This window comes from Lachnellula hyalina, assembly GCF_007821495.1.
Source record: "Lachnellula hyalina strain CBS 185.66 chromosome Unknown contig00173, whole genome shotgun sequence".
In the NCBI taxonomy this organism is placed as follows: domain Eukaryota; kingdom Fungi; phylum Ascomycota; class Leotiomycetes; order Helotiales; family Lachnaceae; genus Lachnellula; species Lachnellula hyalina.
Window position 1 is genome coordinate 22620 of NW_022157287.1, and position 15452 is coordinate 38071.

At 48.5% G+C, this 15452-nt stretch overlaps 4 protein-coding genes across 4 annotated transcripts; all 4 read right to left on the bottom strand.

Moving 5' to 3' along the window:
* Positions 1-128: 128 nt before the first annotated feature.
* On the bottom strand, positions 129-2111 carry NMRAL1_6 (NmrA-like family domain-containing protein; the record flags this gene model as incomplete). Its single annotated transcript, XM_031153211.1, has 2 exons — positions 129-975; positions 2041-2111. The coding sequence occupies 2 exons, from the start codon at positions 2109-2111 to the stop codon at positions 129-131; spliced, it is 918 nt and encodes a 305-aa protein (XP_031002349.1).
* A 1739-nt stretch (positions 2112-3850) lies between these two features.
* UGT80B1_2 (Sterol 3-beta-glucosyltransferase) lies at positions 3851-6366 on the bottom strand (the record flags this gene model as incomplete). Its single annotated transcript, XM_031153212.1, has 5 exons — positions 3851-4722; positions 4875-5224; positions 5275-5511; positions 5570-6176; positions 6228-6366. 5 exons carry the CDS (start codon positions 6364-6366, stop codon positions 3851-3853), a joined length of 2205 nt encoding a protein of 734 aa, XP_031002352.1.
* A 492-nt stretch (positions 6367-6858) lies between these two features.
* On the bottom strand, positions 6859-9188 carry LHYA1_G008293 (Reticulocyte-binding protein 2-like protein; the record flags this gene model as incomplete). Its single annotated transcript, XM_031153213.1, has 2 exons — positions 6859-8603; positions 8663-9188. The coding sequence occupies 2 exons, from the start codon at positions 9186-9188 to the stop codon at positions 6859-6861; spliced, it is 2271 nt and encodes a 756-aa protein (XP_031002351.1).
* A 766-nt stretch (positions 9189-9954) lies between these two features.
* On the bottom strand, positions 9955-14307 carry LHYA1_G008294 (putative PH domain-containing protein; the record flags this gene model as incomplete). Its single annotated transcript, XM_031153214.1, has 2 exons — positions 9955-13849; positions 13901-14307. 2 exons carry the CDS (start codon positions 14305-14307, stop codon positions 9955-9957), a joined length of 4302 nt encoding a protein of 1433 aa, XP_031002354.1.
* Between the last annotated feature and the right edge of the window lie 1145 nt (positions 14308-15452).

The window sequence follows — 15452 nt, forward strand, 5'->3', positions numbered from 1 at the left end:
CCGCTAGCAGGTGGTAACGGCGCTTCATACCATGTTCATGCTCCTTAAGATGTCAAGGACAATATTCTTATAGTAGCAATAAATTAGTCACTCCTCTCCTTCCATAAAGGTATAGAGCTGAGATTATATCAACCTTCCAAAGACGACAGAGGATGGTTCTTAAGGAACTCCTCGAAGCTGGTAAGCTTACCCCTCGCATACTGTCTCGCCCACGCGCTCAACTCCTTCGACTCCGGCCCGAAGTAGCCAAAGTCTTGATAATAAAGCATCAATTCCGAATAAATGTCCTTCCCATTGGGAGGGAGAAAGTCTCGAAACACACTCTCCTCCACCTGCACATACCTCACAGTCTTCCCACTAACCCTACTCATCAACGCTACGATTTCTTCCAGCGAATACTGATTCTCAGCAGCACACAACTGTTTCCCCTCGAACATCCCCGGGCTCGCCAGAATCGCCCCAACATATTTCCCCGAATCAGCCACCGGATCCAAGAGCGAGAACTGTGTCTCTTTGCTCGCAGACGACGCGATAACAAACGTCCCATCCCCCACTGGCCGCGGCGCCAGAGCACCATGGAAGCTCTGCATGAAGGCCCCGGGGTTGAAAAACGCAGCTTTGATGGGCAGAGAGCGCATGTATAGTTCCACTTCCGCTTTGTTATCAAACGGCGCCACGTGTGTATATCTCCCCCCTGAGATTCTTGTCACATGGGGCAGGGTGCTGAAAATCAGGTACTGCGCGCCGGCGGAGACGGCGGCGTCGGCCATGTTCCTTCCCTGCGCCACCTCTCGTGCCTTGAGTTGGGAGTCGTAGATGGAAAGCGTCATGGCGAATACGGTGTATGCACCGGCTAAAGCGGTCTTCAGGCTATCTATGTCCGAGGCATCGGCTTGGACGGTTTCTACGCCTTGCGTTTTGAGCTTCTGGGCAGCGGGAGAAGAGGCATCGCGGGTTATGGCGCGGAGGGTATATCTAGAACACCATTAGCAGTGGTTTGAAGTGTAGGTGAGGAATGATAGATATACTGCTTGGAGAGTTCGGGGTCTCCGGGTCTTCGTAGGATCAATATCTACCTATCTTTTCTGCTCTGGAATAGCTTCTTAACCCCGCACTTTTTAGAACTCTCGTGCCATTCATTTATCTAGCTCGCATATATAAAGCAATATTATAAAGCCTGGCTTATGAAATCAACTCCCTTACAAAGCTTCTACACAGAATGAAATTATTTTTATATAAAAAGAACCCCGCCCCCGGGTTTCGGGACTAGAATTCACCCCGATCTTAGAATTCAAAAAGACTTACGAAAAGACATGAGAAGTTGCGGGGGGGGGTTGTTTTTTCTTTTCGGAGATTGAAGTTGACGTACAATACACACGAGTGGAGGTGGAATCAGAGGATGCGAGAAGATAGACAATATGCAGGCAGGTCAAGGAAATATAAGTTGCAGCTCTCAAACTTGACAAGAAAACAAATCATACTGTACGCCATAACGCGACTAGGAATGCTTCCCTTCCCTTCGACACCGCAGCGGAGAAAGGTGGGATACTGTATAATATATTCCGCGACATCCATTCCCATCAGAAGAGAAGGCCCGGACCCTCCCCTCCCTTCCTTGAAGCCAGAGTATGTAAGCGAAGCAAACCTAAGAGAGGCAGGCAGGGCAGGCACTCGTGAACGAACCTCAGGTACAGTAAATACAGTACGCACGTTCTCCTCCGGGCGTCGCGTTTGCTTCGTACGCACATACACAGCATCGATATCTCAATCGTGTATCATGACATGATATTCTCGTGGAGCTTCGTGGGACGCATATGGTTACCTACCAGTTGGTAGGTCACTCACGACAATACTGGATGGAGAATTCTGAAGATTCTCGGGGAAATGAATGAATGGAAAGCAACACGACTCGTCTCCATCCGTTTTCTTTCTATCGTTATTATCCTTGTACTTGATACCCTTCCTATACTCAAGATACAATTCTATTCATGGTCGAAGTTGGAGTTCGAGAGTATATAGATAGTGCTATATATAGTATACTTGCCCTCCGTTGTTTCACCATCGATATTCCTTTGCCAAGTTTCCTTGAACTTCGGCGAGAACCCCGACATATGAAATTAAGCACTCCTTTAAGTTAGATCTATAAATCCCGACTTGTGATATTAAGCACTTTTCAAGTTAGGTCTATGAAAATAGCAAAGAGGAGCAGCATCTACATAATAATAACCTCATTTTAATCTCCTTTTCTCGTGACCTATACATGCCCACCCGATCCTTTCTTCCTACAATTCTAACCATTATATTGTCTCCCTCTCTCTCATTCCCCCCAAAAATCCAGTCCAAGAAGTCATTACTTCGTCCATTCTTTACTCTACTTTACTTCATTTGTTTGCCATCCGTCACGATGCATTATTATACCTCATTGTTCGCCTTTGTCGGCGCGCTAGTGCTTCCAACTACCAGCATCCCAGTATCACCACGGGATAACATCACTGGGGACACTGCCTCCTACTCTGCTGTCTCTATCAGCGGCCATAACACCCATCGACAGATTCACAGTGCAGCCAACCTCACCTGGGATCCCACACTTGCCGGCTACGCCGCGACCACAGCAAGCAGATGCGTCTTGGGAATTGACGAGTAAGAAATACCATACCCCCTTCCTCCGTCCCTTTGGACTACCCACTCAATCTAGCAACAATATAATACATATATACTGATAGCAGAACGCACAGGAGTCCAGGAAATGGCGGCTACAACCAAAACTTCGACATCCAAGGCGCGACAAACTTCGAATCAACAAATAGTTCAGCCACCTTCGCCAGCAAGGCCGTCACGGACTGGTATAGCCAGGAAAAGAACTTCGCGGCCTACTATGGTGAAGCGTCGCCGCCCTATCAAACGTCATCCGATAAGCAGTATTCGGGGTTCACGCAGGTGGTGTGGAAGGGTAGTCAGAAGCTGGGCTGTGCTTCTCATTTCTGTGCCCAGGGAACGATCCCTAGCTTTATGGTGAATGCTTGGATTACGGTTTGCAACTACTCCCCTGCTGGTAAGCAAGCCTCTTCCCTCTTGAAGGTGGCTTGGATCTAACAGGCCGTGCAGGAAATTTGGGAGGCGAGTATGCAGATAATGTTTCTCAATTTTGAAGAAGTGCTGGGTTATGAAGTGACAGCTGTGGAGGCTCGCTACTTGAGTATCTCACTTGAGGTCTCTTTGCAAGTTGCCTTGCCTTCTTCGCTTCACCCCTTCGAACTTGGCGCATAGTGAGCGGCTAGGGAAAACACTCCAATAGCGACGCGGAAATGCAATATGAAATATCATTCCCACAAATGCGTCACGCCTCATCTCTGATACTATATTGTGACTTGGTAGAATACGAGAAAAGACGATTCCTGTGTACGCCGTTCTATGTTTTGAACAAGTGGCTTGAATTGAGTCCTAGATCGTGATGCCTTTCTTCAAGAAGTAGCCTTGACTTCATATTTTATCCGAGAAAGATTAAAGCCGAATCTAGTGAACATATGTACTCTTTCTTGAGTTTGTCCCAATGTGCGACTCATAATATTCAATTTATTTCAAATTGCTGGTCATGATAGGAGCCTGACATCCGACTCTGAGACGGGTTGCTAACATCTGGCTGCCTTGTACCCAAAGTATTGGGAGGATGGTTTCTTTGCCGTCATAAACGATTTGACAAATAATCGCCAGTTCATGTTCTTCTCTCATCAGGCGATTGAGAGGATTCAATGTAGCGAATGCTCGCTGTACTCGACGACGTTCCTGTGGTCGAGGGACTCATCCGACTCAGTAAACTACCCCCTGAACTCGACGCAGTGGATCTAGTTTGTTACTTCTTCAGTTGCGGCGCCAATTCCTGCCATCGTCTCAGCACGTCAAAGCGCTCCTCTTCCGTAGACGAGCTAACCTCCTCGAAACCCTGCGCAAAGTTGGCCGCAAGTATAAAGCTGAGGGTACCAGTGCCAAAGCGCTTCTTAAGAGCGTTGTATATAGCCCGAACGCCAAACTGTGTGCCTCGTATAACGAGGCCTCTGTGGCGAAGGAGGACACCCGCAAGACCTTTACCTAGGCCTTTACCGAAGCCACGCCAGCCGTTCTCCTTGGCGCCTTTGTAAGGCTCTCTTACGACACCTACATAGGCTTTGCCGAGTTGGACGGGAAAGTTGATGACATAAGAGCTGACGCTGCCGACAGTGCTCATAAAGGGTGTTGGTCCGCTCAGATTTGATACGACGAAATGCTCTTCGACGGGGTACTCGTATGGTCGATACAATTCCAGCTGATTGACGTCTAGGATGCCTTCATCGCCCAGTACAGTCGCCGCGAAGGCACTTAGTCTGACATTTTCTTTTGAGCCCTTTGTTTTGACCCGCCAGACAGCGACTTTGTCCAGACACATTGAACAGCGCAATCGATCCACGTCCAACTGCTTATGAAAGCTAGCAGCGCCAGCCTCGCATCCTTTCTCTTCACGAATGCGCTCTCCAAGCTCTTTTGCCCGCTCTAGCGTTTCGGGCTCGAGTGCCTTCAGAATCGCTTTCGAAAGTCCCTCGGCGTCGAGCTCTTTGAACGTGATCGGGGACGGCCCTGCCCCAGCACGAGCTACCATTGCCCCCCAGAATGGCTGGTCGCCAAAGAACGGAACAATGACGGTAGGCCTTCCGAGCGCGATGCCCGCTGCTGTGGTTCCTGCTCCACCATCTATGTTGAGATGTCAGTACTATGTCTTTCAAGACGTTAATTGGAACGAAGGAGAAAGGTATGAAACATTGGATATAGCTATTCTGGGATCATTAACGTGGGGTAGAATATTCCCAAAGCACTAAAACCAAAACAAGGAACAATTCTCTTACGATGAACCACACACGAAACGTGCTTGAAAAGCCAATCATGAGGACAATTTCCCAGCATAAAAACGCCATCAGGTCTACTCAACTCGTTGCCACCAAACCCGCCCCAACCTTTAGAAACCAAAGCTCGCTGACCCGTCTTCTCGACGGCTTCAAAGATCAACTTGGTCATAGCATTCGGGTCTTCGACCACAATAGACCCGAAGCCAATATATACAGGAGGTGGGCCAGCTGCTAGGAAGTCGGCGAGGTCGGCGTCAGGTTGGTAATTGGACGCAAGGGAGAGGAAATAGAAACCAGAAATGGAGATGTGAGGACCCCAATCTTTGGGTTTGGGAATCAGGGCAGGACTCCTGTTGGCCATATTAGCTCAGTGCCTTAGGTCCTAGGGATGGATTCCTACCAACAATACGTATACGGTATTCGTAGTCGGTGCAGCACAGTAGTTCCTGCCGCCTGCGAGAGCGATCCAAGATCTAGCGTATCTGTTCTGAATTTGTTGATAATGCCACCTAGTCCCTGCCAGGTCATCATCTCAACTAATGTGTAGCTCAGCTCATTTGTCACACTTCCGCTAGCATTGGACGACTTGATGTTGGCTATGGGCTGAGGGAAGTCATGGGTGGGAGACCACGGCATGCTAGAAGCATTGGGTTAATGCTACCATCATCTCAATCAGGGCCGAGACTTAGACCTACGTGAACATCAAATGTAAAGGAACACCCAGCTTCTCTGCACAGTGAATATGCGCAAAGCTGGGCGGGTTCGCAATGATAGCATTTGCAATGAACGGTCTTGTCTTCGGACCATCTCCATCCTCCTTTGCCTCATCAACATCAGCACACGATCTCCAACACCCCTCGAGAATCTCGGCAATACCCTTCCGTCTCTTGCCAACATCCCCTTCCTTCAATGACTTCATTCCGGGAATCAATCCCGGATTCTTGACCATAAACGCCATGAGTTCCGCCGGATCACCTCCAATCTCAAAAAACTCCAACCCATTTTCCTCAACGAACATCTTGAATGTCCCATGTGTAGCTAGGCGTACGCGATGCCCGTAGTTATTCTTGAGCACCTGTCCCAACGCAACGAATGGCTGGACGTCTCCCCGTGAACCAACTACATGGATCACGATGTTCAGAGGGGGTGGAGGTTGGGAGGGCTTGCCAAAGTATGAAGGTGTATGTGCAGAGGCTGGGCGGTAGTCAGGGGCTTGTTGCTGAGCCGCAAGCTGAATCTGCTCGATTTCTTGGGCCAGCCGTGTATCGGACTCATTTATGCGTATATCAACTCGCCCATCGTCTAGGCGTTTTATAAGTGTTAGTTAGACAAGGAGGATATTGGAGAACTGACTTGTAACTTGGGTTTGAGCGCTGAGCCCATTCTGGTTCACGTCAAGCGTGCCGGTTGATTCATCGTAGATTGGCGGAGCGTCGTCGGTCAGCGGCTGGCCATTTGATTCTGCGTACGCAGGAGGGGCATTTGAAGCCATAGAATGAATAGATTTGAGGAAATCCTCCATCGAAGGGCGGGGCTGCCATGGCTTAAAATACTTTGTGGTTATCAAGAATGCGGCGTAGTAAAACGCCCTGCTCTACTAAACAGGGCACCCCCAGCAGCCCTACCCTACCCCGCCATCTCCCCTGTCAGAGTGGAAGCGAGTACCACCACCAGTACTGTACTGTAAAATGAGATACGGAGATATACTTAGAGCTTACCGGAAGAGGAAACCTGGAAGTTAAGTATAGTAAGTATAAGTATCAAACTTCTTATGGCAAACATTCATTCATTGATCTTGGAGGATGCGAAACGAACATCCTTCCTCACGCTTGAAGATGAACTGTTAGACAATCGCAGATACATTAATCACCACAGGCACTAGTTTTGCAAACGCCATGTCAAAAATGTTCTTGTACTCCTAAACCTGTTGCCTGACTAACGAATGCCACCCAGTTTCAACGTCCCATCCATAACAATAGCTCCATCAAGAAGGGCCCCCACTTTCTGCGCTCAAAATAGAAGGACTGATCTCCTTCTCCTTGCTTGAGGAGCCCGCTTTAATGCTCTTAGCACTAGAACTGCCCGCCCTACTCGACCTCAAACTACTCGCTCTCAGCCGGCCCCCTTTGTCAACACCCTCCCTCACAAACTTCAAGATCTCATCACCACCTCCAAGTTTGCCCATTGTAGCCGCAAGAGCCGTGTTCTCAGCTTGCAAGTCCCCCACCTGATTCCTGAGTATCTCTTTCTCTTTCCTCAACAACTCAACCTCAGCTTTAGCCTCCTCCAACTCACGTGCCATTCGTATTTTATCATCTTTCTCCGCCGCCTTGCGCTTTTTCTCTTCTGCTTTCTGAGCTTCTTTCTCCTTCTTCCGCTCCAATTTCTCAACTTCTCTCTTGTACTTCTCCTCCTGCTTCTTCACTTCACGCTCATGCTTTTCCTGTGCCTTTCTGATAGCCTCTTCCTCTTTAGCCGTGTCTTCGCTCTTTTTACTCTTCTCTTTCTCACGCGCTAGACTTAGCTTCTCGTCGAGTTTCCGCTTCTTTTCTTCGAGTTTCTGTAGCTCTTTGTCGTGCGCAGTGAGGCCAGTTGAGACGCTCATGCGCGGGGAAGCGCCGTCGGCTGTTTCGTTTGTAGCCCGTCTATCGAGAGCCGAGGCGAATGAGCCTTCTGAAGAGACGCTGCTTACTGACGAGACGGAGTCATGGCGAGGTGGGCTGGATTTGATACCATGTGGTTCTTCGGGTACGTGAGTAAGGTGGTCGGAGATGATGGCTGGAGTGTGAGATGCGATATAGCCGCCTGCTAAACCAGCTGCTCCAGCTACCGTGGTGTATATCCCGTTGCCATCTGTGGAGATTTGTTCTGGTGCTAGACTCTTCTCTTCTGCCGGTGTAGCAACCTCGTCTATACCAGCCAAATGACCATTCGTTTGCCAATTGTATAGATCCTTTTCATGATTATGGTGATGTTCGTGTTTGTAAGCTTTCTGCTCGGGCTCTTCATTATCGCCTTTGCCCTTCTCAATTTCTTCGTCCTCGTCGCTCTCGAGGTCTTGTATGCCCTTAGCACACGCCCAATCTAAGAATTTGGATGCATCTGCTACAATTCCACCAGGAGTACCTCGGTCAATCAGGAATCTTGGAACGCTCCCGCCAGGGTCGCTCCTCGTGATCATAATCCACTCTATTGGATTACACTCGTCCTCGTCGTCATCTCGTGGAATGTCCATAACCTCTCCCTTCGCACCCGGACCTCTTGACCTATCAAACGATATTGTCTTGCCTCGCGCTCGTCCAGAACTGTCGCTACTTGTGGGACGAAGATCTGTATCTGATTGTGAACCATTGAGCGGATTCTCACCATGCTCACTGGTAGGGGCCGGGTGTTGGCTATTCGAATTTCTCAGCACGACCTCTCTCTCTAATGTTGAGACAGATCTATTCCGCCTCCTGTCGTGAGTTTCAAGATTTGTAGTAGACGCCGCCTTTTGGGGGCCCTTGTTTAACGGTATTTCCCTAATGAACTCCACAGACTCGTATTGACCTCTAATATATCCATCCCGTGGTGGTGTTTCCGGGTGTATACACGGCCTCGAAATAACCATAAAGTGCCGCGGGACTTCTTCTCCAGATTTATCTTGCAATGCCTGATCAGACGTAATAAACATCGTTACGAAATCCCTAGGTGTCGTCGGCCCAGGAAACTGCGCAGAAAGTAGATAAACTATCCAATATCAAAGTCAGCGTCTCACATGCCATATTCCACAAAAACTTAGCACATACCTTCCACCTTTCCCACACCCTCAACCTCCTTGAACGCAACCCTCTTCTCCCCTCCGATACCCCTGATGTTGCCCTCTCCGGGCCCACCCTGAACCTTCATCGTCTCCGGAAACTCCCTCTCAAGCCCCCTCTTCCACTTACTAAACCCCAACCCTTCATGCACACTCCTCCTCGCAAACCAGGACCCCTTCCCATCCTTGCCGCCGAGCTTATAAACACTCATGCCCAGCGGGTTGTCCTTCGCGTTCATCTTGACGCTCTTCCACTCCTTCTGCAGCGCCTCCACCTCTTTCTCTGGCGGTGGAGCCCGCGCATTGCTCACGCTTATGTCGGAAGCTGAGGATGCGGAGCGAGAGCGGCTCTGGGGAGAACTCGGAGGGGATGAAGCAGGGGCTATGGGAACGGAGTCGACGATTATCTGGGCGGCGCCGAAGGCGGAGGAGAGGAAGGGCGCGAGGTCGTCGAGGGGGGTTTCTTCGTAGTTGAGAGGGCCGAGGGTCTTGAGCGCGTCATGGAGAGCTGCCATTGTGTCTGTTTGTTCCTATTTACAACCCCAATCTCTCTCTGTATGTAGACTGCCCTGAAGTATAGCCTTGCACTTGAGTTTGTGTGTAGCCCACGGATATCAAACAGTTTGCTGTTCAATTTGTCAACATGGAAGCGCTGGGTGTTCGTGAATCATGCTCTAAAGGCTAACAAGTTGGATAAGACGTGAATTGATTCATCACCGGCAAAAGAGGTGGTTATTGTGGTCATGAGTGAAATCAGTATCTACTATCATCGTCATGGCCCTTTCGGGCTGGTGTTACCCTTACTGTGGTGTGATGTGGTGTGGTAATGCAGTGGCGCCCAAACGACAGGATGACAATGACGTTGCTCGGAATGGGCGGATGAGAATTGTATTGTACTTTACCCCGCTTAGAGTTGCAGGTTCAATGGAGAATAGCTACCAAGTAAGTATATACAAATCTAAGATTTTCATTATAAGCTTCTTTTGGAAATATGGCAACAATGTTTGTATTCTTACATTTCGAGGGACAGCCCTGTGTGTAGTTTTATCGTTCAAATAATTCATGCTTCACTGCAGCTATAGAACTTGTACCAAGCAAGCAAGCAAGATATAATAAATGTCCAACGCAGGGACGACTTTGTTATTATACTATACGATTATACACAAAGACAAATAATGAGCCTAAAGATACAAATACACAGTGGCCCTCAATCCCGGCTACTATCCCAAACGCCGCGCTCCCGTATGTTTGTCCGTATGAAGGTATATCCAAACAGCCCAGTCATCCAAATGACAAGTGCTTTCTCCCCTTCTCCAGCATGTCTTGTTCGAGCTTGCAGCTCGTGCAATATTCTTCATGCCACTTTCTCATTTCATCCATCTTGCCACTTCTCTCTCTTTCTTTCGCATCTAAAACTTGCTGGGATTCTGCCCCCTTAGGTTTTTTATTCGGTGTTGTCGGCGTACGATTTTCTCGTAACATTGTCTGAACTTGCTTGCACTTCATATTCTCGTCGAGAAGCCAATTCTCCCATTCGGCTTGCATCATCTCCCTCTCAATGTTATTTACAACGCGCATGGCAACTACTAAATCATGACGATAGGACCCTAGGTGTTGACGAGTTCTCCGTAGGCGTCGTGCTGTGGAACTAGTAACGGTCTCTGAATGCAATGTACCAGCCATTTGGTACGGAGAATCCAGATCAGTAATATTAGCGATTTCTCTAAATTGATCATGACTAGTGCTTGTTAGCAAATCTTTCACTCGATGGGGTGACCTAACTGACCATTTGCTCTCAGGTTGCTCCAATAAGTCGGTTGGCAACGAGGTTAGAGCATCGTCAAGATCCTTTAAATAGAGTGCCTTGCTCATCATCGGATTTGGCCCAACACCTATCCTGCTCATAAACTTTGCGGCATTCCGTTCTGACCACCATTCAGAAGTGTCTCTAGACGTGAAAAATGCATTTGTCATGACACTTAGTACAAGAACAATCAAGATAATGCTGTGAGCACTCCAGATCTTCCATATTTGGCGAAGCACTGCAAAGGTCCACATCATCAGTGAAGAGATCGCACTCTCACCAAATGAGCCCATTGTCTCAAACAGCATGTGTGTAAGAGTTCGCTGTTTAATTTGGGGCCGCTTGGAGTTCGCGGACTCGGTTGCAGAGAACATCGAGATAGATGTCTGTTGTCCAACATATCCAAATATATGAATGGCTTTTTTCGTCCTACTTTGTGGCCCAAGTTTGCGTACTTGATCGGTTATGACATCCGCCAAATCGAGAGCATCGAGAGACGAGTCGTCAAGAGCTTGTCTTTCAACCAGGCCTTTAGAAAATGTTGGGGCTTTTGACCAATCGACTTTGGTGTAGACTGCCAATTTACATTTTGACTTTGCGACATGTGTGATTACTATCTTCGAGACGAGCATGAAATCTTTATGATGAGGAAGATGCCACGGAGTCTTCATGTCCGTAACAACATAGCAGACATGATCGTTCATGATATCAATGACCTGATAGTCTACCACGTTGGCTTGGCGGGCTCGGTGAAAGACGTCAGAATAATCAATTTGAAATTCAAAGTCTCGACGCATGGAGATTCCCTCTTGAGGTACCCAAGGTCCTTGTGCGATACGTTGCGCTCGGCGCTCGTGGTATAACAATTGAAATACCGCGCTTTTGTCGCCAAACATGACATGGAAAAGAGCCTTTGGACTGATGTCAAATTGACGCTCGACCACCTTTCGTTGCATACCTGCTGGTTCGTACACAACAGGCTTAGAGGGCAACTGGAATTTCGTGACATCCTTGCTTGCCCGACCAAGACGGAGTCCTCGCTCGACATGAATTGCTGTCCTCAGATCTCTATCGTGGCGAGTTCGTCCTGATACAGTACCATTGTCAACGGGGGTGTTTACTGACACATCTTCCCAGCTCTCCATACTAGGGCTTCTCGTTGGATCGGCATTCTCCATCTTGATCAATACGGCCATTGTTTCCTCAAGATTTAGTGGCTCTTCTGATTGAGCTGTGTCGACCAGGTAGTTTAATCTTGATTGAAGGAGACGAAGAGGCTCCAAGAAGGTCTTGATTGTAACCCTTGTGAGGCCTGTCCGACCAGTTTCCTTCAGGTGGAGGAATATGAAATCGCAATCTTTACCTGGCGCTGCAGTAACCTCTAGTATGTTTGCCATGCTTGCACCTGTGATCAACACAAGACCAAGGTGATGACTATAGAAGTAGAAATCATGCTGAGTTACATAAACTCTCCCAGGAAACTCTTGTTGCTCGTTGGGATTCCATGTTGCGCGGAAGACAAGCAATAGTTTATCTTCACGGGGCACATTCGGAAAAAGGGTTCGGAACTGCGCCTCTTGAGTTTTAAGCTCTAAAGGATAGTTACCTGGGAAGATTTCAGGCTGGGGAGAGAAGGCATCAGATCGGATGGCGCTTGGAGCATCGACACTGACTGTCTTTCGATGTGCAAAAGATGTTGTAGCTGGAGTCGATGAAGGATCAGCTAACGTACTGTTAGAGCGTACAGCGCTCGAGGGGCCAGAGTCAGGCTTACCGATTGCATCGCCACCAGCTTTTGGCATTGGCTCCAAAGGCCTTATGTTTGGACTTGGTGGTATAGATTTGTTGGGGCTTGCAGATTTGATTTCTCCCAGTTCGAGTCGGTTGATATAGCCCCAGTTACTGCTCCCCCAAAGGTTGGCCATCATACCACTGGGCATACCACCTGTAGCATCACTTCCACCAATGCTTATGCCTCGTTCTCCACTAACAATAACAGCAGATTTGCTGAGATTTGTAGGCGCAGGAGGATTTGCCAGAGTGGTAGGAGCTAGAGTGCTTGTATGAGACTCCATAGGTTGCGGCAGTGCTAGCGTCGGAACTGTAGGAACTTGGGGAATGACTGGAGTATAGACAGGCAAAATGTTATGGCTTGCAGAAATCAAGCTAGCAATACCTCCAGCGGGCCCAGGAGATGGCGCCGAAGGACTATCGTTTGTAACAGGCGCTGGCTTTCGATGTAGATCGAGCTTTTGCATAATCCTTGCCGCATGATCCCGACTACTCTCGCCCTCTTCTCTGGTGGTAACAGAACGACGAGGGCCACTGATATCGAAGCTACTCCGTGAGGCCAGGTTGCCCATGTCTATGCCAGGAAGTGGGAGCGCCCCAATGCGCTCGAACCCAGAAGAAGGCATCTCCTCGCTCCCATGGGAAGCATGGCCATCGCTGGTTTTTGCAGCGAATTCTGGAATTGATGCAGGAGTTATGGCAAAGGCAGGATCAACTCCACCAGGAAAGTTGTCAGCGCTAGCTTGAAGAGCCTTGTTTTTAGCCACCTCAAACGCTTCTAGCCACTCCATGAGCTGACCCTGAGTTTCCGCTTGGAGGAGAATTGTCTGGTTCTTCGTCTTGACTTCGAAGCAGAACCGACGTTCTTCCTGCACAGCTGGCCTCACGTTGCACAGCAAGACGCCAATTTTCTCGCTTTCCTCAACTCCACCAGACTGAGAACCTTGGACAAGCCACCCAAAAATCCCATTTTTAACATAAAACCAGCGGCGCACCCATGTAGCCCTGGCGGGTTTTCCAGATATTGTCCGTAGAAACAACCAGTCTTGCTTCTCTGATCTTTCGCCCTCCTTTCCTTGGGACTGGATGTTGACTGTAGATGGACCCTTGGACCCAAGAAATGCCACCGTTGACAGGTTGTAATCCTCCAATTCTCGAGATGGCCTAGAGGATGCAGAAGCAACTTCCGCAATCTCTCTCCTCGCGAGTTGTAATTCGCGTCTGAAGACGCCTTCGCCAGACTCCATTTCCTTGCTCCAGCCTCGGACGCGGTCCATATCGTTGCCCCATTTAGCAAAGCTTACACCAGTAGCTTCCCGGGAGCGCCTCATATCCTTCCATTGATCCGAGGTTACTCGAACGAGGAGTTTGTCAATTGTATAGCGAAGTTGGGGCGCAAGTAGACAGAAGTCTAGAGAGGCCTTGAGATAGGCTTTTCGAGTTTCGTGAACTTGGAACGCGTCCTCTCGAAGCGATGAGGGCTCCTTCGTCTTGGATTGTCCCACATATCTAGCCAGTGTGGTGTCGAAGGTCTTTTGAGATTGTTCCAAGAATCGCCGGGCATCCTTAAAGTTTCGAAGTCTATCTGGTAAGCAGGCAAACTCATAGAGTAGAAGGGCAGTCCAGACTTACTCTCCAGACATAAAAGACTTGACCGGCTCCACGATATTACTATCCATTCTCATCATTCCAAACAGAGCCTGCGACCACCACTCCCTCGAGCACTCGCCGAACCTTTTCATCGCCAGCAGAGTATAGTCATGGTCGAGCACCGCCTCGGATATATTCGCAGGAGGGACGGATCGAGCGAGGAAGGCATTGAATGCTTCCTCAAGGGACGTAACATCGTGGACCAGTTTTGATACAGATTTGACATATGCATCGAGCCATCTTTCAATGATCTCCACCTGGTCAGAGAAATGAACTGCAGTCGCTCTGAACGTTGGAGAGTCGAGTGCGGCCTCCTTCAAGCCAACCGGGATCAGGCTCATGGACTTGCCAACAACCTGAACCGTAGGTTGCGGGGCGAGTTCTGCCATGTTTGGAGTTGGTTGCGAATTGTTAATGGAATGAAAGAGAAAATCCCATTTTGACTGGGATATTGGTTAATATTTCGGGTTGTAGAGGACATCCAAAGATGACACTACTTGCTTTCAACACATGCCTTCCTGCTGATGTTGATGTTCCGCGCCGCTCGTCATTGGCCGGCCACCTCAGGCCGCAATGTCCGTCCCACTTATTCATCTCAAAATAGTATATCATTTCAAAGACTTATTTACATTCAAATAAACTTACAATATTCTCAGCTGAATTGAAAAGTGAAACTCTAACGACAGCAAACGGGGGCTGGCTCAAAAATCTCAGGCGCTAAAGACCTGAAAATGCCCATCAGTAGCTCAATGGGCCCGAATTGACAGTGCGAGGACCTTACTATTGGAGTCTTTACTACACTTTAAGGTTGCTTCGCACTTTTTCGACGATCATTCTATAGATGGCAGTATTAAGTCCCTGTTACTTTCACATGTCAGTCATCTCAGTTGGATTCCAAATTGTAGGAATTATCGCGTAGGAAATGTAACTTTTGCAATGCCCTGTCTGTTTGTAAAGTATAGGATGAACTACAAAGCCCCGCTAATAAACCCCATTGTTTCTTATTATTAAGCCACTTCTTTGGCTGAGAGACAGTTAACAGTGAAGGATCCATCCACATCCCCATTCCCTTGCTCATTTGAAGCTATTGCATGAAATGAGCCTATTACTCTCATATATACGGAAGCATAAGCGGCTAAGCCCAGCGTAACGCTCATCAAAACATCATGAGTCGACTTCCTTCTTCGCGTCGAGTGATGGGAATGACAAGAAACATGGATCGAGATTCTGCTGCATATTGTGCACATTCAAGGAGCCTGGGGTGCCCAAAATGCTGCTGCTATCAAGGTGTAATGACAAAGAACGTATTGCGGTCTCAATGAGCCGAATATTTTGGATTGTAACAGATCAAACACATGATTGCACCACGTTTCAGGGAGAATTCTCCCAAAACACGTCTGCGATATTCCCTGTTTCTTCGGGGAAACCTACATGTACAGCCGCTGCACATCATATCGTGCGCTTCTTTGATCAGCTACGGAACCGGCCGATCGCGAAGATCTTTCTCTATCACATAACACTCTGAATATACGTG